We start from the raw sequence: 21,899 nt of genomic DNA on the forward strand, positions 1-21,899 counted from the left end.
AGTACATGACTTACAATGAATATCCTAGTGATAGGATAGCTTATGATGCATGAAGCATGTTCATATGAGTCACTCAAGGTAATACAAGCTAAGAGCTTTTGAATCCATCAAGTTTTAGTGTTCGATTTTGTAAGGGTCATATTTGAATGAGTATAACTCAATGTTAATATAGTATTTTGGCTGATTTAGACCCACCAAATTATAGAGAATCAAATTAGCTTTCCAACGATACCAATTTTGCCTTAATCCAATACCCGAACGAAAAGTTATGCACATTTTTGTGAGAGGCAGTAAGCATAGGCGATTGGTTAGACGCCCGCCTAACCCAAGCATAGGCGATTGGTTAGGCACCGCCCAACCCATGCATAGGCAATTACTTGGGCGTCACCTAAGCCAATTCCAGGTGTCAAAAACACTCCGTCTTGAGTTATTTTAAAGGTAATTAAGTCTTTAAATACTCCTTCTATATTGTCGGGTGTTGATGATTATGTTGTTGATATTAGGTGATTCCCAAGATGGAATCTTTATATATGTTTTTGTGAATTCATGATATTATATGAGTTGGAAATATGTAAATTTGGTTGTTCATGATGTATAATTTGATGAATTCACCTATGCTTAAGATATGCATGTAAGGTGTTTGACAAAATGCCTAAGGAACTAGAAATCATGCAATATAGCTAAATTGTGACTAAGTGAAGGATTCATGATATGCTCTTACATTCCAATGACTTCTATGTTTTTAATGTGCCTTGTAAATGTTGTTGGAATACTCATTAACTATTCTTATGAGATTATGCTATGTTTACTTGTAAATCCTACTTATGAACAAGATGCATGATAACCGTGCAATCCACATGAACTTCTATGCTATTGGTATGTGTTGCCAATATGATTTTGCAATGAACATGATATTAAGATTGTGCAAGTACTTCCATGTGATATGAAATCCTTTTCATGAAATACATTGTTGATAACCATGCTTAGTATGAGATCCCTACTTATGATATTATAAATTATGGACTCTACTCTTATGATCAAGTCAGTTATGTGTGTCAGTTTTCTTCTATCGAGTCCTGAGGGTACTTTTACCCAAAAAATATAGCTGTGTGCCTAGAGCCATGTCATGTTTTCACGATACTCTCAGTCAATCCATGATCTATAGAATTCAGTCAGTCATGTGACTCAGGAAAACTCAGAAATCTCAGTAATCTCAGTAGTCCAGTAATCTCAGTAATCTCAGTGCTCAGTAACCTCAGCAACCTCAGTATTCACGATCAATCTCAGTAACTTCAGTACTCTCAACCAATCCTCAGAACTCAGTATATTCTGTCAGTCATTGGAATCTAGTAAACTTAGTTTAGCTCTGCTAAACAGTACCACTAGTATCAGTCCAGTTAATCAGTATCAGTTCAGCTAATCAGTTCAGTTCAATTGTTCAGTTTAGCTTAGTTATTCAGTTTAGTGTTCTTCAGATGGGAGTAGAGGTTAGCACCGAGTGAACCCAAGGATGGGAACTCACCCGCCAGTTCAGGGTGTGATTCTTAGTAGTAATCCTTGTGTTCCAGAACTACGTAGCCAGCGTAGGTTGAGACATCTTAACCCGTCAGCTTAGGGTTGATGAGGTGGCTTAACCCGTCAGTTTAGGGTTCCCACTATTTTTATTGAGTACCCGCCAGATAAGGGTCACTCACAGTTGTCCTTACCAGTGGCGCGGTATTGACACCCCACCAGTCGGGGCAGAGATTGGACCACAGCTTAGCCATAACGGCATACACGGGGCATGTCGGTTAAACACTACTTCTCACAGTTTCAGTAACAGTCTCAGTAAAAGAACTCAGGGCGTTCTTCAGATTTCAGTATATACAAAATTATCAGATACAGTCATCCATGTTATTAGTTTCAGTATCAGTCTCAGTAAAGGAACTCAGAGCATTTTTTAGATTTCAGTATATACAGGACTGTCAGATACAGTCGTCCATGTTATCAGTTTCAGTATCAGTCATGACAGTTATCAATAAACCATGTATTAGCTTACAGGTCATGCTATCATGTATTCACGATCCCATTTTCTATATATGTATGTTTGCACTCCCACGTTTATATTAGTCAGTCAGTGTTGCTCATGCATGAAACCCTTTATGTTCAGCCTACCTTCCTTGTATACTCAGTACTCCAGTTGTACTGACGTATTTGCACTATGGTGCTTTCTTTTTATGTTACACCATAGGTTCCGAGACACGATCCATCCCAGCAGTAGTGGTAGCGTTCCAGTCGCAGAGACACAGTGAGTCCTCATTGATTCGAGGAAAATATGATTTGATTTATTTAATTATTCTTCAGTTCAGTTTTACGGAGTTTGTTGGAGACATGTTCCTTCAACTCCCTATTCAGACATTTTAGAGGCTTTCAGATTTACGTTCAGAATTTAGTTGTTTTAGGTGTTTTTGCCCATATGATTGTATTCAATTGAACCTTATAGCCTTACAGTTCTATGTATTCCACACTATTATATCATAATTTACAGTATACAGGTACAAATATCAGTCATGGGTTAGCTTGTGGTCCCTCGGGGTCATGAGCATTGTGTAACATTCCGGTTTAGCAAATTGAGGTGTTACAAACCTGGTATCAGTGCCTAAGGTTCAATAGAGTCCTAGGAAGTCTGAAAGTCGCATCTAGTAGAGTCTTGTACATAGGTGTGTTCGCGCCACATTTATGTGCGAAAGGCTATAAGATGTTTTAGGAACAGTTCCCTTTCTTCATTATTCATGTTATGCTAGTGAGCATAATCACAAGTTAAACTCTCAGTCTAATCCATTCTTCTCTTATTCTAGACCATGGTTCTAAAGAGAAGAAACCAGCCAGCTCCTCAGCCCAAAGATCTTTTGGGCGAACATGTTTCCCATGCGGAGTTTAGAGCCGCATTTACCACACTTGCTCAGTCCATGGATGCACAGAATGAATAGCCACCAGTTATTCCGACCAATCCAATGGCCATTCCCAAAGCAGCTAGGGTTCAGGACTTTACCCGGATAACCCTCCATCTTTTTATGGGTCTAAGTCTGATGAGGACCCTCAGGAGTTCATTGACCAAGTCCAGAAGGTCATTGACATCATGGGTTCTACTTCTATTGAGAGTGCTGAGTTAGAGAGTGCTGAGTTAGCCGCCTACTAGTTACAGGATGTTGCTCATGATTGGTATAAATAGTGAAAGTCTGAGAGGTTAGATGATACAAGCCCTATCGAGTGGGAGGAATTTATCACGACCTTCTTAGACAGATTCTTTCCCTAAAAGCTGAGGAAAGCCAAAGTTCTTGAGTTCATCAACCTCAGGAAGGGGAATATGACGGTTAGGGAGTATTCTCTTAGATTTACTCAGCTAGCTAGGTATGCTCCTTATGTGGTTCCAGATAATAGAGCTAAGATGAGAAAGTTCATATCAGGGATCAACGATAGCATGGTAAATGAGTGTAGGTCTGCGATGCTAATCGGTGATATGACCTTAGCCAAACTCTTGACCCATGCCCAGCAAGTAGAAGAGCAGAATTTTAAGACTAGGGAGAGGCAGAACAAGAGAGCAAGGTCAGGTAATTTCAACTTTACTCACCCCAAGTCAGATGGAGAAAATCGTTCACAGTTTTGCTCTAAGTTAGCCATTCCAGCTCCTTCCTCTGCCAGCGCTCCAGTGCCGAAGTTCAGAGACGGCAATAGAAACAAAGCACCAGGATCTAAATCTCAGGGTAGTGTTAGTAGTGCCCGAACGAATCCTCTTTGTCAGACTTGTGGTAAGAACCACAAGGGCATTTGCAGAGCCGGTAGTGATGTCTGTTTTGGTTGTGGCAAGCCAGGCCATAGGATTAGGGAGTGTCTGCATTCAAGTATTTAGGGTCAGCAAAATTATTCTACAACTCAGTCCAGTCGCCGAAATCAGCAGGGTGTCATTTCCAGTGCTACCAGTGGGCAACGCCCAAATAGACTCTATGCTCTTTAGTCCCGGCAGAATCGAGAAAATTCTCCTGATGTCATTACTAGTACGTTACAGATTTTCTATGTTCATGTTTATGATTTGCTAGACCCAGGTGCATCTTTGTCTTTTGTTACTCCATACATAGCAAGCGATTTTGGAATCAGTCCCAAAGTCCTAGTAGATCCCTTCTCAGTCTCTACCCCAGTGGGTAAAACCATCATAGCTCAGTGGGTATACAGGAACTGTCCAATTATGATATCTCAAAAATACACGTCAGTAGATTTAATGGAGTTAGAGATGACTGATTTTGATGTCATTCTCGGCATGGATTGGCTTCATTCCTGATATGCCACAGTCGACTGCAGAAACAGGATAGTTCAGTTTCAGTTCCCGAATGAGTTTGTCCTAGAGTAGAAGAGTAGCATTTCAGCTTTCAGGGGTCAACTTATTTCCTACCTTCGGGCAAGGAAAATAATTTCTAAGGGATGTGTGTATCATCTCGTGCATGTTAAAGATTCTAGTTCTGAATATCCCAGCCTTGAAACAGTCCCTGTTGTTAATGAATACTCAGATGTCTTTCCCAAAGATCTTCCAAGCATTCCTCCCGAAAGGGAAATAGACTTCGGCATAGACCTTCTTCCAGATACTCAACCTATTTCTATTTCGCCATACAGAATGACACCAGCAGAACTCAAGGAACTGAAAGATCAGTTGAAGGATCTCTTAGATAAGGGATTCATCAGACCCAACATTTCCCCATGTGGTGCACCAGTATTATTTGTGTGCAAGAAAGACGGTTCTCTCAGGATGTGTATTGATTACGGTCAACTCAACAAGGTCACGATCAAGAACAGATATCCTCTTCCCAGGATTGATGATTTATTCGACAAACTTTAGGGTGCCAGTTACTTCTCCAAGATAGACCTTAGATCAGGCTATCATTAGCTTAGAGTTAGAGAATGTGACATTTCAAAGATAGCTTTTCGTACTCAGTATGGTCACTTTAAATTTTTAGTTATGTCATTTGATCTTACCAATGCCCCTGCAGCTTTTATGGATTTGATGAACCGTATGTTCAAGCAGTACTTGGAAATGTTTGTCATAGTCTTTATAGATGATATTCTGGTCTATTCTCGCACAGAGCATGATTATGCAGACCATCTCAGGATTGTTCTTTAGACTCTCAGGGATCACCAGTTATTCGCTAAGTTCAGCAAGTGTGAATTTTGGCTAAGATCAGTAGCATTCCTTGGCCATATTATTTTCGATAATGGCATTAGAGTAGATTCTCAAAAAACTGAGGCAGTAAGAAACTAGCCCAGACCCGTATCTCCATCAGATATTAAGAGTTTCTTGGGTTTGGCTAGCTATTACAGACGATTTATTGAGGGATTTTCTTCTATTGCATCTCCCATGTCTAGATTGACTCAGAAGAAGATTAAGTTTTAGTGGCCAGATTCAAGCGAGAAGAGCTTTTAAGAGTTGAAGACTCGACTCACCTCAGCTTCAGTTTTAGCTATTCTAGATAGTTCAGACGAGTTCGTAGTCTATTGTTATGCATCCAGAGTGGGTTTAGGTTGTGTCCTCATGCAGCATAGTAAGGTCATAGCCTACGCCTCGAGACAGTTAAAGCCACATGAGAAGAATTATCCTACTCATGATCTTGAGTTAGCAGCGATAGTTTTTGCCTTGAAGATTTAGAGGCATTATCTCTATGGAGTTTATGTAGATTTCTTCACAGACCATAAAAGCCTCCAGTATGTCTTTTCCCAGAAAGATCTCAATCTTTGCTAGAGAAGGTGGTTAGAGCTCTTGAAGGATTACGACATGAGTGTTGTTTATCATCCGGACAAGGCCAATGTTGTGGCCGACGCTCTCAGTCGACTCTCCATGGGTAATATTTCTCACATTGAGGATAGTAAGAAAAAGATGGCTCAGGAGATCCATCAGCTTGCCAGACTAGGCGTTCGCTTAGTCGATTTTTCAGAGAGTGGTGTATGTGTTCATAGTATTTCATAGTCATCTCTAGTTTCTGAGGTAAAAGAGAAACAAGACAGGGATCCTAGCCTTGTCAAGCTCAAAGAGTCAGTTCAGAATCAAAAAATCTAGGTTTTCTCCCAAGGGGGAGATGGTGTTCTTCGTTGTCAGGGTTGTCTATGTGTTCCAGGTGTAGATGAGTTGAGGCAGCGAATTCTTACAGAAGCGCATGGTGCATGATACTCTATTTATCCAGGGGCCACTAAGATGTACCGCAACATGCGGGAGATCTATTGGTGGAGTGGGATGAAGAGAGATATTGCAGAGTTTGTGGCTAAGTGCTCTATATGTCAGTAGGTTAAGATAGAGCATCAGAAACTTAGTGGTTCCATGCAAGAGTTCATCATTCCTACTTGTAAGTGGGAAGAAGTTAACATGGACTTCGTAACGGGTTTGCCTCGAACTCGTCATCAGCATAATTCAGTCCGGGTCATTATAGACAGAATGACCAAGTTAGTTTATTTCCTTTCTATTCGTACTTCTTATTCCGCCAAGGATTATGCCAAACTTTATATCAGGGAGTTAGTCAGATTACACGGTATTCCACTATCTATCATCTCAGAAGAGGTACCCAGTTCACTTCTCACTTTTGGAAAGCATTCTAAAAGGGTCTCGGTACCCAAGTCCATCTCAGCACAGTATTTCATCCTCAGATAGATGGTCAAGTAGAGAGGACCATTCAGACTCTTGAAGATATGCTAAGGGTGTGTGCAATTGACTTCAAGGGAAGTTGTGACGATCACTTGCCTTTGATTGAGTTTGCATACAATAATAGCTATAATTCTAGTATTCAAATGGCTCCATTCGAAGCTCTCTATGGTAGGATATGTAGATCTCCTATTGGTTGGTTCGAAGTTAGTGAGGCCTCAGTCATAGGTCCTAACTTAGTATTCGACACCTTAGAGAAAGTTCAGTTGATCAGAGAGAGACTTCGGGCTGCTCAGAGCCGATAGAAGTCTTATGCAGATGTTTATAGAAAGGATCTTGAGTTCGAGGTCAATGACTATGTCTATCTTAAGATCTCTCCCATGAAAGGAGTGAAGAGGTTCGGCAAGAAAGGGAAACTCAGTCCCCGGTATGTCGGTCCCTTCAGAATTCTTTGTCACTTTGGCAAGGTAGCTTATTAGCTTGAGTTGCCTTCAGATCTAGCCTCAGTCCATCCAGTCTTCCATGTCTCTTTGCTAAAGAAGTGCATAGGTGACCCAACAGTTGTTGTCCCTATTCAGAGCATCGACATTCAGAACAGTCTCTCTTATGAAGAGATTCCAGTCGAAATCTTAGATTATCAGACTAGTAGATTGAGGAACAACGAAGTCCCTCTAGTCAAGGTTCTTTGGCAAAATCAGTCTCATGAGGGAGATACTTGGGAAGAAGAATCAAATACGCGTACCAAGTATCCTCACCTCTTCCCCGCCAATTCAGATCAAGCTCAAGGTAACAGTTCTTCTTAATCTTATTCAGTTCACGTTCATGTTTCTAGTATAAACTTGGTACCTATTAACCGTTTCATACTCAGTCATGCATTCATGTATCAGTTGTCCGTGCATCAGATATGCACGAGTTCAGTATGTTTAACATATCAGTCATGAGATCAAGTTCCTATTCTTCATGTTCAGTTCAGGTTTTATTATCTTGTATCCCTTCTCAGTAAATTCTCATTCGAGGACGAATGTTCCCAAGGGGGAGATATTATAATACCCCGTATGTTTCTAATCCTGTGATTCATACTTGAGTACATGACTTACCAAAAATATCCTAGTGATAGGATAGCTTATGATGCATTAAGCATGTTCATATGAGTCACTCAAGGTAATACAAGCTAAGAGTTTTTGAATCCATCAAGTTTTGGTGTTCGATTTTGCAAGGGTCATATTTGAATGAGTATAACTCAATGTTAATGTAGTATTTTGGCTGATTTAGACCCACCAAATTATAGAGAATCAAATTAGCTTTCCAACGATACCAATTTTTCCTTAATTCAATACCCGAGCGAAAAGTTATGCCCATTTTCGTGAGAGGCAGTAAGCATAGGCGATTGATTAGACGCCCGCCTGACCCAAGCATAGGCGATTGGTTAGGCGCCGCCCAACCCATGCATAGGCAATTACTTGGGCGTCGCCTAAGCCAATTCCAGGTGTCAAAAACACTCCGTCTTGAGTTATTTTAAATGTAATTAAGTCTTTAAATACTCCTGCTATATTGTCGGGTGTTGATGATCATGTTGTTGATATTAGGTGATTCCCAAGATAGAATCTTTATATATGTTTTTGTGAATTCATGATATTATATGATTTGGAAATATGTAAATTTGGTTGTTCATGATGTATAATTTGATGAATTCACCTATGCTTAAGATGTGCATGTAAGGTGTTTGACAAAATGCCTAAGGAACTAGAAATCATGCAATATAGCTAAATTGTGACTAAGTGAAGGATTCATGATATGCTCTTACGTTCCAATGACTTCTATGTTGTTAATGTGCCTTGTAAATGTTGTTGGAATACTCATTAACTATTCTTATGAGATTATGCTATGTTTACTTGTAAATCCTACTTATGAACAAGATGCATGATAACCGTGAAATCCACATGAACTTCCATGCTATTGGTATGTGTTGCCAATATGATTTTGCAATGAACATGATATTAAGATTGTGCAAGTACTTCCATGTGATATGAAATCCTTTTCATGAAATACATTATTGATAACCATGCTTAGTATGAGATCCCTACTTATGATATTATAAATTATGGACTCTACTCTTATGATTAAGTCAGTTATGTGTGTCAGTTTTCTTCCATTGAGTCCTGAGGGTACTTGTACCCAAAAAATATAGCTGTGTGCCTAGAGCCATGTCATGTTTTCACGATACTCTCAGTCAAGCCATGATCTATAGAATTTAGTCAGTCATGTGACTCAGGAAAACTCAGAAATCTCAGTAATCTCAGTAGTCCAGTAATCTCAGTAATCTCAGTACTCGGTAACCTCAGCAACCTCAGTATTCACGATCAATCTCAGTAACTTCAGTACTCTCAACCAATCCTCAGAACTCAGTATATTCTGTCAGTCATTGGAATCTAGTAAACTTAGTTTAGCTCTGCTAAACAGTACCACTAGTATCAGTCCAGTTAATCAGTATTAGTTTAGCTAATCAGTTCAGTTCAATTGTTCAGTTTAGCTTAGTTATTCAGTTCAGTGTCCTTCAGATGGGAGTAGAGGTTAGCACCGAGTGAACCCAAGGATGGGAACTCACCCGCCAGTTCATGGTGTGATTCTTAGTAGTAATCCTTGTGTTCCAGAACTACGTAGCCAGCGTAGGTTGAGACATCTTAACCCGTCAGCTTAGGGTTGATGAGGTGGCTTAACCCGTCAGTTTAGGGTTCCCACCATTTTCATTGAGTACCCGCCAGATAAGGGTCACTCACAGTTGTCCTTACCAGTGGCGCGGCATTGATACCTTACCAGTCGGGGCAGAGATTGGACCACAGCTTAGCCATAACAGCATACACGGGGCATGTCAGTTAAACACTACTTCTCACAATTTCAGTAACAGTCTCAGTAAAAGAACTCAGGGCGTTCTTCAGATTTCAGTATATACAGAACTGTCAGATACAGTCATCCATGTTATCAGTTTCAGTATCAGTCTCAGTAAAGGAACTCAGAGCATTTTTTAGATTTCAGTATATACAGGACTGTTAGATATAGTCGTCTATGTTATCAATTTCAGTATTAGTCATGACAGTTATCAATAAACCATGTATTAGCTTACAGGTCATGCTATCACGTATTCACGATCCCAGTTTCTATATATATATGTTTGCACTCCCACGTTTATATTAGTCAGTCAGTGTTGTTCATGCATGAAACCCTTTATGTTTAGCCTACCTTCCTCGTATACTCAGTACTCCAGTTGTACTGACGTATTTGCACTATGGTGCTTTCTTTTTATGTTACACCATAGGTTCCGAGACACGAGCTCCAGCCCAACAGTAGCGGTAGCATTCTAGTCGCAGAGACACAGTGAGTCCTCATTGATTCGGGGATAATATGATTTGATTCATTTAATTATTCTTCAGTTCAGTTTTACGGAGTTAGTTGGAGACATGTTCCTTCAGCTCCCTATTCAGACAGTTTAGAGGCTTTCAGATTTACGTTCAGAATTTAGTTGTTTTGGGTATTTTCGCCCACATGATTGTATTCAATTGAACCTTATGGCCTTACAGTTCCATGTATTCCGCACTATTATATCATAATTTACAGTATACAGGTAAGATATCAGTCATGGGTAAGCTTGTGGTCCCTCAGGGTCATGAGCACCGTGTAGCATTCCAGTTCAGCACATCGGGGTGTTACAACTTTAGAGACAAGACTAAGCCCAAAGACTTTTAAGCAATAAGTTACGCCTCATAGGTAAGAGTTGACACTACCACATTATGTCTTGATTTGTAGGATGCTCTATAACTCCTGCATTAGCGGCTCAAATTAGTCCAAAGACTTTCAAACAATAAGTTACGCCGCATGGACTAGTGTTGATACTATCATATTGTGTCTTGATTTACGAGATATTCTATAATTCTTGCCTTAGAGGCAAGACTTAGCCGATAAGTTACGCCCCATGAACAAGAGTTGACATTATCATAGTGTGTCTTGATTTATGTGATGCTCTATTAGTCTTGCCTTTAAGATAAAACTTAGCACAAGACCTCTCAAAAGAATAAGTTACGCCTAATGAACACGTGTTGACACTACTACATTATTTTTTGATTTATGAGATGTTAACTCAAGGATTTTCAAACAACAAGTTATGCTCCACAAGCAAGACTTGACACTACCATATTGTGTCTTGATTTATGAGTTGTTCTATAATTTTTGTCTTAGAGGCAAAACTTATCCCAAAGAACTTCGTAACAACAATTCATGCCCTTGCTTTGATGTCCAAAAAAGAAGATCCCTTTGCGGATTACCCAATTTTTTATTTATTAGCAAAATGTAATAGAAGTTGAGAAAAAAAAAAAACAAACAAATAAAATAGAGAAATAAAAAAGAAATTGAGAAAAAAAGGCAAGAAAAAAATTAAGATTAAGAAAAAGGCGAAGAATTAAAAGAATTGAAAAAAATAAAAATGAGAGGAAAAAATAAAAATAAAGTTTGAGAAAAATTGGGAGAGGGGGGAAGAGAAATGATAAAAATCCAAAAATAAAGATTAAGATAAATGAATTAAAATATAAAAATAAAATTAAAAAAAAATAAAAAAAGTGAAAATAATAAAAATAAAAATAGAATTTGAGAGAAATAAGTATGAAAAATTTAAAAATATTTGAGGTGTAGAAGATAAAATTATACTTATATTATACTAAAAAAAAAAAGAAAAAAAGATTTATTTTTTAAAAATTTTTTTTTTATTAATATATAAAATTTAAAGTCACTCGCTATTGAAGTTATAACATGTAATTCCTGACATATCCACGTAACGACTAATATACCATTTTAGGAAAAATAATTAAAATTTATTTGACCGAGAAAAAGTGCGTGTTTTGATGGTTCGCCCGTAATGAATCAATTACAAAGAACGCGCCTTATGTTTAAGACAGCAAAATTGGTGTTTCTTTCTCTGTAATCTAAACACCCTACCTCCACGCCCTATTTCTGCTTCTCTCAAAATAGTCACTTCGCTGTTATAAAATCTTATTCCTCTGTTTTCTATCTGTCACATTCTCTTCCTTTATCAGCCATGAATAATGGTAAAGAAAAGTTGGTGGTAGAAGTGGTGGCAGCACATAACTTGATGCCTAAAGATGGTGAAGGTTCTTCATCACCATTTGTAGAAGTTGAGTTTGAGAATCAAAGACTAAGAACTCAAGTAAAACTCAGAGATTTAAACCCTGTATGGAATGAAAAGCTTGTTTTTCATGTAAACGATGTTGCTGATCTTCCTTATAGGACCATTGAAGTCAATGCTTTCAATGAAAAAAGGTCAAACACCAGCAGAAATTTTCTGGGTCGGGCTAGGATTTCTGGGTCAAGCATTGGTAGACAAGGGGAAGAAATGGCACAACTTTATACTCTTGATAAAAGGAGTCTTTTTTCTCATGTACGTGGTGAGTTGAGTTTGAAGCTTTATTTATCTACAACAGAGGAAGTGAAACAAGTTGTTAGTGGTAATGCTGCTGCTGGAGGAGTGGTGTCTTCTGGTAACTCAAATGGTACTTCCTCTTCTAAGAAGAACAAGAAATTGCAGCAGCAGCAACAGACAAATGGAACAAACATGGTGGTTCCAATGGGCCAAGAAAATAAGGTAATCTTGAATTTCTGTCATCTTCTTGAACTACTAGAGAAAAAAAAAAGTTCTATTTACTTATTATATCATATTTTAACATGCCCCTTCACGTGTGTCTGGTTCTGTTTTATGGCATACAAACGGTTTTTTTTTTTGTATTTTCTGGGTGGGTTAGATTTTAATCCATGGCCTCTTTGTTTATTAAATTTAGTTGTTTCATGTATCGACAGGTTAACTTCCAAAACCAGAACCATACAAAGCCGGTGGAGCCAGTACCAGGTGACATTAAGCCTGTTGTTATTACTACTGTTCCTGGCTCAATTATTCCGGCTGTGTCTGGTGGCCATGCCGTCGGTGGTGGCGGTGGTGGTGGTGGTGGTGGGATTAGTTTGTACTCTTCTGGACAAGGTGAGTTTTCTCTGAAAGAAACAAGTCCACATCTTGGTGGTAAGGACAAGACTAGCTCAACATATGACCTGGTGGAACAAATGCAGTATTTGTATGTTAGAGTTGTAAAGGCTAAGGATTTCTCTTTTTTTGGTGGTGGTGGTGAGTTTGTAGCTGAGGTGAAACTTGGCAACTACAGAGGAATTACTAAAAGGGTCGTTTCAAATCATGCTGAATGGGACCAAGTTTTTGCCTTTTCAAAAGATAGTGTACAGTCCTCTGTGGTGGAAATCTTTGTGAAGGAAAATAACAAAGATGATTTCTTGGGTCGTGTTTGGTTTGATCTGAATGAGGTGCCTAAACGAGTTCCGCCGGATAGTCAGTTGGCTCCACAATGGTACAGAATGGAAGACAAGAAAGGTGACAAGTCTAATGGTGGTGAAGTTATGGTTGCCATATGGTTTGGCACTCAAGCTGATGAAGCCTTTGCTGAAGCTTGGCATTCTAAAGCAGCAAATGTGCATTTTGATGGTTTGTGTTCTATCAAATCCAAAGTGTATCTATCACCTAAGCTTTGGTATTTACGAGTTGGGGTTATTGAAGCTCAAGATATAATTATGGGGGAGAAAGGGTCATCAATGATGAGGTACCCTGAACTTTTTGCCAAAGTTCAAGTTGGGAACCAGGTTCTGAGGACTAGAGTTTCTCCGCCTTCTGCTACTAGAAGCCTTTCAAATCCTTTCTGGAATGAGGACTTAATGTTCGTGGTTGCTGAGCCATTTGAAGAATTCTTGCTTGTTTCAATCGAGGATAGACTTGCTCCCAACAGAGAGGAAGTCGTGGGGAGAATTCTTTTGCCTGTTTCAAGCCTAGAAAGGCGACTAAACGAGAAGCCAGCGACTTCGAGGTGGTTCAATCTTGAGACTCATCTAGGCAACCCAAATGATCCCAAAACTGTGGTTAGATTTGCCTCGCGGATTCACCTCCGTGCTTCACTTGATGGAGGTTACCATGTGCTTGATGAGGCAACAATGTATAGCAGTGATGTCAGGCCGACAGCAAAGCAGCTGTGGAAGCCTCATATTGGAGTTCTCGAGGTTGGGGTTTTGGGAGTTACCAATCTTGTGCCAATGAAAATGAAAGAAGGCAAGGGTGGCTCTGTAGATGCGTATTGTGTGGCAAAGTATGGGCAGAAATGGGTCCGAACTAGGACTGTGGTGGACAGCTTATCTCCTAAATGGAATGAACAATATACTTGGGAGGTCTTTGACCCTTGCACAGTCATCACTATTGGTGTGTTTGATAATTCTCGTGTAGACAAGAATATGGCTAACCCTGTAGCTGGAAATCGGGACTCTCGAATTGGGAAGGTTAGGATCAGGCTATCAACTCTTGAAACAGATAGAGTTTATACTCATGCATATCCACTCTTGATGCTGCATCCTTCTGGGGTGAAAAAAATGGGGGAGATTCATTTGGCTGTTCGGTTTTCATGTGCTAATATGGTAAATATGCTTCATATGTATACAATGCCATTGCTTCCAAAGATGCATTATGTTCAGCCCTTGTCTGTAAGTCAGCTAGACAGCTTGAGGCACCAGGCTATGAACGTGGTGGCAACGAGGCTCAGTCGATCCGAGCCACCTTTGGGAAGAGAAGTGGTGGAGTACATGCTCGATCATGATTCTCATATGTGGAGCATGAGAAAGAGCAAAGCAAATTTCTTTAGGCTGACAAATGTGGTTTCTTGGTTTGTTATTATGAGCAGGTTTCTGGACTCTGCACGCAATTGGCATAAGCCAGTGCACTCTGCGTTAGCACTGTTTGCCTTTACCATTCTTGTATTGGTACCCGAGCTCATCATCCCTTGTGCACTACTCAACTTGGCTGCAGTAGGACTATGGCGTTATAGGTCACGCCCACGCCACCCTCCCCACATGGATACTCGACTTTCATATGCAGAGAGCTTTTATCCAGATGAACTAGATGAGGAATTTGATTCATTCCCGACCAGTAGAAGTGCAGAAACCGTTCGAGTGAGATATGATAGACTGAGGAGTGTGGCTGGTAGGATTCAGACTGTGGTTGGTGATATGGCTACTCAAGGGGAGAGATTTCAGGCGTTGTTAAGCTGGAGGGATCCAAGAGCCACATTCTTGTTTGTTATATTTTGCTTCTTTGCGGCCTTAGGTTTCTATTTGGTGCCAATCAAATGGGTGGTGGCTCTTTGGGGTTTGTATTATTTAAGGCCACCTAGGTTCAGGAATAGTTTACCACATAGTGTTGTATGTTTCTTGAAGAGGCTGCCCACCAGGGCAGATAGCATGTTGTAATATTTGAAACCATTAGTGGGGGGCATGTTTTAAAATATGTAGTATTTTGTCGGGAACTGTAGGATCAGATTAGGATTTGGTTTTCGGATTTTGGATTTCAGACGTAGATTTGAAATGCCCTTGTAATTTTGCAGTACTAGTCTGTTTGGTTTTACTTTTGTAGCATTGTAATATATTTAGGGTACTTTTCTTTCAAAATCTCCCGTGTTTCATCACTTTTTATAGATGCTCTGTCCAGGGCAGATTCATTAACTATTTAGTCATGCTCTTCCAATACGAATTACCGAGAATCTATAACCAACCCAATCAATTCGCTAAATGAAGTCCAATGAGTCTTTTCCACTAGGCTTCCGCCAGGTCTACGTAATGCTTGAATACACTTTAATGAAAGAGTAAAAATTTAGGGATGACAATGGGGTGGTGCGGGGGCGGTGTGAGTTTTAAGCTATGCGGAGCGGTACAGGTTTTAAGTAATGCGGTGCGGGGCGGGTTAAAGTAATTTTTTTTTAAGTGATGCGGTGCGGTGCGGGTTGCGGGTATATGTAGGTTTAAACTAAAAAAAAAGCTAAAAATTAGTATTGTTCTCGTGAATATACCTAAAATTATATGTATTCTTTACTTAAAAATTGATGATACTTAAAATGACATGTATAACACTACAAATAAATAATTTTATAATAGCTTTTTTAACATCTCTATTCATTTAATAAAAATATGCTATTTGATTATTACTTGTACACGTTATATTTTTTGATAATTTTTAGTGAAAAGTGATATAATAGAAATTAGTTATTATTTTCTAGTTGTAGATTTTAAAATATTATGATTTTCAATGGAGTTATGATTTTTTTAAAAAAAAAAAGGAAAAAATAAAAACATGGGGCAGTGCGGTGCGGTTATGCGCGAGTATGAATGTGGGGCGGGTTTAAAGGTGATGCGATGCGGTGCGATTTTAAAACTTGCGGGTTTAGAAAAAACCCGCACTGTACCATTGTCATCCCTAAGTAAAATAGAGGAAGCCAAACGTATTGGTAATTGTATTGTAAAATTAAGAACATGAAGAGGGAAATAGAAAACAAGACAAGAGAAACAATAGAGAACAATATTAAATACTCCCTCCGTCTCATTTTATCTGTCCCAAATTGGGATGACATAGCTATTAAGAAAAATAATAAACAACATGGCTAGTTTACCATAGTATCCCTACTAAATGATGTTTATATTTTAATTTAAAGAAAAAGTAATTAATGCAAAGGGTAAAACATGAAAAAAAAATTGTCTTATCTTGATAAGTAAAAAAGGACAAGTAAAATGGAACACCAGATTAGAAAATTTGGGACGGGTAAAATAGAACGGAGGAAGTAACTTCTTTCTTTTAAGTGTATATGACATTGTTCTCAAAACCCCTATTTATAATTAACAAAACCTCTATTTATAATAATTACATTAAAAAATATCAAAGGATATCATAAACATGTCATTAATCCTTGAGAAGGTGGGGAAAGTTATGAGGTTGTGGAAGATTAGAGGAGACGGTGGAGGTGTGAGAGTTACTATGTTTAAAGGAGGAGTTATATAGAAGTTATAGATATCCATAATTAATATGATTATTTATAACACTTTCCTTTAGATGTACATTGATAGATAATGTGCCTCGTTAAAAACTTATTAAGAAAATCCTATGAAAAAAATTCTAGTGAAGGAAAAAAAATTCTATCTCTTGTGATACACATTGTTTGTTGTCTCGTTAAAAATCTTGTCAAAAAAATTCATTGGGACAAAACCTAGGCCAAGAGAAAAGGTGCAAAACGTATTTTACCCCTCTGATGCAAGCAACATTTTATTTCTCGAAGACAACGCATCCCAATCTTGAATACCAACTTCTCAAATATTGAGGTTGGTAATGCTTTAGTTAATAGATCCGTCAAATTATCGATCGAGCAAATTTTTGTAGAACATATATTTCACTTTTTTCTCAAGATCATGAGTGATTTTTTTTTTTTTTTGGTGAAATGTGTTTTGTTCTGTCTTTTATAATGTACCATTTCTTCAACTGAGTTATACATGTAGCATTGTCTTCATACAGTGTAGTTGAAATATTTTTTTTAAAGGAAAATAACACATTTCTTGAATCTCTCTCGAATTGTTTTATGAATGAGTTATTTATGCGTTATTTGAAGAAGTTGCAATTAATGTTTGCTTCATTGAACATTAAGATATAGTTATCTTCCATATGTAAATAAATAATCCATCTGAGATTGAGCTTTATGCGGATCAAACAAATATCTTACATCTACATAACATATCAGTTTTGACTTGAATTCATTAGAATAAGATAATCCAAGTTAATGGTTTCTCAAATATATGCTTGATATGATTACAATGTCTTCTTCTTGAGGAAGAGTTGAATCTTGCCAATAAATTTTCTATAAAATAAATATCTGAGGTAGAATTTTACTGGCAAGATATGGTAGTTTCCCCAATTGCACTAAGATATGGAGTTTCATCATTAAGAAATTTTCTTGAAGTCGAAATTGATCTTTATTTGTATCAAGCGATCTCACAATTATCGGGGTGCTCAACGAATGTGATTTATCCATGTAAAATTATTTTAAAACTTTTCAATGTATGTTAATTGATGGACAAAATTATATTTATCAAATTGTTAATTTGAAGGTCAAGAGAAAATTATCTTTTCAAGATCATTCATTTCAATTCTTTCTTCAAATACTCAATAGCATTTGAAAACTCTCTGGGAGTGCCGATTATACTCAAATCATCAACATACACTACTATTATAACAAATTCATATCTATACCTTCTTATATAAATACAAGGGCAAATAAAATTATTTTTGTACTCTTTCTTTAGCAAATATTTGCAAAGACGATTGTACCACATCCGTCTTCATTATTTCAATCCATTTAAAGATTTTTGAAGCTTTATTGAACAAGTTTTCTTTATATATTTTTATAAAAATAGCATTGTTCAATGAGCCATATAAATAGATTGTGACAACATCCAGTAAGCATAGTTCAAGTTTTTTATGAACTATCGAATTTATTATTATTTGAAATTAATTACATCCACCACAGGAAAATAAGTCTACACATAATCAACGTCAGTCCTTTGCTATAATTCTTTTATAACAAATCGTGCTTTATATCTTGCTACTTCACCTTTTTCATTTTATTTTTCCACAAAAACTCATTTGTGCCCTATTGGCTTGACATCTTCAGGTGTTCGGACTGTTGATCTGAAAACTTTATGTTTTCTGAGTGAAGTCAATTCCGCTTGAATTGCATCCTTCTGTTCTAACCAATTATTTCTCTGTTTACATTCATCGATAGATTTTGATTCAAGATTCTTATCTTATTACATTATTTAAACAACATTAAAGGCAAAAATATTGTTAACTATAATAGTATATCTATTTCACCTTATTCTCGTCGAGCCATAACTTATTGAAATTTTTTTATTCTCATTATTTTTATGTATATAAACCTCCTTGATGGTCGTATCATTTTCATGTCTTGAGGATCATTTGGGCAATTTTTACCATATCATGATCATCCTGATTATTTATTCTTTTTTTTTTTGAGAATTTTTATCCTTGAACCCAACTGGCCTATCATGTTTCAAACGTGGCCTAGGCTCATTAGCATCAATAATTTTTTTTATCGATACATAAACTCGAATTGAAGCATGTGCAGTTAGAATATAAGATTTAGTAACTCTTGTACGGTTAGTAATTCATCTAAAAGTTGATTTGCAATTCTTTATAAATAAATTATTTTTAAACGTCTTTCTCACATTGATTTATTTGAGGATCTAAATGAGATAATGAAAAAGAACTCTAATATATCACCTTTTCCAACTGCTTATGCTCTCTCCCTAATATTTAGTATACCGATTCATCAAAATAACAAACATCAAACTTTGTCGTAAATAAATCTTCAGTCATAGATTTTAAATATTTAATAATAGATGTAGACTCATATCCAACTTATATTTTCAACCTTCTCTGCAGATCCATCTTTATATGTTATGCTGGAGCAAGTGAAACACATACCACATAGTGAAACACATACCATACACTCAAAACTTTGAAATGTTATGTCTGGCTCCTGACTAAAAATCAACTGTATTGGAGAGAATTCATGATAATTAGTTGGTTTTATGCACACAAGTGTTGTTGCATGCAAAATAGGATGTCCCCATATTAACATAGAAAGTTTTATCCTCATTAATAATGATATAGATATCAATTGGAGATGTTTAATTAATAATTTGACTTGACCATTTTGAGTATGAACAAGAGCAATTATTGTTCAACTTTTATTCAATGGACATATAATAATCACTAAAGAACTGAAATTTAAACTCATCACCATTATCAAGACGAACTGTCTTTGTTGCATAATCTATAAATTATGTTTTAACCTTATTATTTGAGTCAACAATTTCACAAAATTCATATTGTGAGTTTATAATAAGCACACATGTGGTATCTTATATCTATCAACACTATTATTTGAAAAGGTCCACATGAAGGGTGAATAAGCCCATAAATATTATCCTGTATATGTTGCGGGGGATTCAACCCCAACCTTAATTGTTGATTGTTTAATATCCAACTTTCCTTGAGAACAAGCAACACAATAGAATTGTTTTAATTGAAGAATATTTTAATTCTTCAAAGTATGACCATGTGAATTCTCAATAATTATATGCATCTTATTAAAATCAGGATGACTCTATTGATTATGTTAATGAGTCAATAATTTATGACTCCTTATGTGTATAATTGATATTAAAATGATGTCTTGAATGCTTAGTTTGAGTCAATTCTTAAGTTAATTTGGTTGTATGTACGTAATAAGGATGAAGAACCCACTCAAGGAAGACAAAAGGTCCTGAAAGAGCAAAAGGTTAGAGAAAAAGAAAATATGATGAAGGTTAGATCTCAAGAAAGAATCATACCATAACAAACTCTGTACGTATCACACTATAACAACTTAATTTTTTTTTTTTTGTGAATTATTTATTTCTATGTGATTTGACCCTTTTGTTTCTCCTTATAGTTGTTTTGTGCTATTTTTGGGAAGCGAAAATGATTGCATAATTTTTAATGTATTTTGGTGTGATTTATGTGAGTTTATGGTTTTTGATGGCTTGAAAAGACTTATAGTTTTTTGCGATTAATATTTATTAATCTATATGTTGAATGACAAAATGGACTGTAATATCCCGAGAATTCAAACCGATAGCAGAACCATACTTTAAACTCATAAGAAATAAATTTTAGTTATTTGGTAGTTTTATGATCAATTTTTATGTGTATTAAGACCTCAAATATGTCCTTGCTATTAGGCGAATCAAAACATCCCTTACCGATTGAATTCTTGAGAAAGATATTGAGACAATCAACTTCAAATGAGTATATATTTTGTTATACTATGAATTTCTGATATCATGACACACCAACATATAGATAATTGAATTATCTTTCCAATGATACCAATTTCACCAAAATTCATTATCGGGGTAAAACGTTATGGCCATTTTACAGTGAGCTATCCGGACTGCCAAAGTGCGACGGGAAGGCTGATGGACCATCGCGCCAGCGACGAACCATCTCTCAAACCATCGCAATTAAGGCATTAAGCCTGTTTTATGGCCATAAAGTGATGGTTTGAGGGACGTTCCATCCCTGGGGAGATGGGTCATCGCCCAAACCGTCCCGCACCTCCGTTTAGTGATTAAAAGCCATTTTTAAAGGTATTTTTTTGGGGGTTTTCCACCTTTTTTAACACCTAATTACATCAAATTAAAACACATAACTTCATATTCATCCATAGCATTGAAATTAGGATTTCTTTCAAGATCAACCCCCAAGAACAAGGTTCAAACCCTTCTTCAAGAAAACTCAAGAATCAAAACATCACCATTCAAGAACCTTCAAGAAAAGACTCCAAGAACATTATCAAGGCTTCAAAAGTCAAATTTTTCCATTGAATCAAGCCAAATAAGGTATGTGAAGTTTGAATAAGAATAATTTTTTCGATCTTGTGCCCAAGAATTTGATTTTTATTAAAGAATTTCATGTTTTTCAAAGTGGAGATTATGCCTAATTTACTTTGTTTTGAATTTATGAAATTATAAGTTGTTCAAGTCTTGAAATCGCATGTTATTTCACTTATTTATATTTGAATTTGAGAATTTATGCCATGAATTTCACATCCCTATGATGATTTGATATTGCCAAGTGTTTCTAAGATAAATGTCAAGATTTAAGCTTTATTATAAAGTTGTGGTCATTTGAGTATATATATTTATACATGAGTTTAAGACTTAAGAAAGAATTTTGATGTTTCATGAATAGTATGTTGTTGGTATGCTTTAACAAATAAGTATCTTTATTTTTAAAGAATGATTGATCATTGATCCTAAGCTAAGATAGGAATCCACATTATTTTGATATAAGGCAAAGAGAGGCAAAGTTGGCTTCTATTATACATTATTGTACTAATTAAGGTGGATTTTTCTAAAGTTCTGAGCCTAAGTATGGGAGTAGTATTGAGCACCGAGTTGGGTATGATTCCAAGGTCTCATGCCCTAGAACTACGAGCCTTCGTAGGATTATAATTTACCCCAAGTGGGTTAATATAGTGATCACTAAAGTTAAAGTTCTATTCCGATGGCAAGGGTAGAAGAGCTCTCCCCGACATGGACAAGACGTTGAACTCCATGTCAGATCACATGGTTTATGTCGGTCAGAAGAAACTCTCAAGTTTCCAGAGTCTCCAAGTCTCCAAAGTTTTATAGTCCTAAAGTCCCCAAGTCCTTGTGTTCCTAAAGTCCTATCCTCTTCAAGATAAAAGCATAAATTTCA

At 36.9% G+C, this 21,899-nt stretch overlaps 1 protein-coding gene across 1 annotated transcript; it reads left to right on the top strand.

Annotated features, from left to right (window-relative positions):
- Nucleotides 1-11,738: 11,738 nt before the first annotated feature.
- Nucleotides 11,739-15,020, top strand: LOC107841520 (FT-interacting protein 4). The gene is made up of 2 exons (XM_016685417.2): nt 11,739-12,302; nt 12,515-15,020. Exons 1-2 carry the CDS (start codon nt 11,739-11,741, stop codon nt 15,002-15,004), a joined length of 3,054 nt encoding a protein of 1,017 aa, XP_016540903.2. The 3' UTR covers nt 15,005-15,020.
- The last annotated feature ends 6,879 nt before the right edge of the window (nt 15,021-21,899 follow it).

This window comes from Capsicum annuum, chromosome 9 (genome assembly GCF_002878395.1).
Source record: "Capsicum annuum cultivar UCD-10X-F1 chromosome 9, UCD10Xv1.1, whole genome shotgun sequence".
NCBI lineage: Eukaryota > Viridiplantae > Streptophyta > Magnoliopsida > Solanales > Solanaceae > Capsicum > Capsicum annuum.

Bases quoted from the DNA above. Each gene is read 5' to 3' on its own strand.
- LOC107841520 (XM_016685417.2), top strand. From the start codon at position 11,739: ATGAATAATGGTAAAGAAAAGTTGGTGGTAGAAGTGGTGGCAGCACAT. The intron at 12,303-12,514 runs GTAATCTTGAAT...ATGTATCGACAG, and splicing joins CAATGGGCCAAGAAAATAAG to GTTAACTTCCAAAACCAGAA.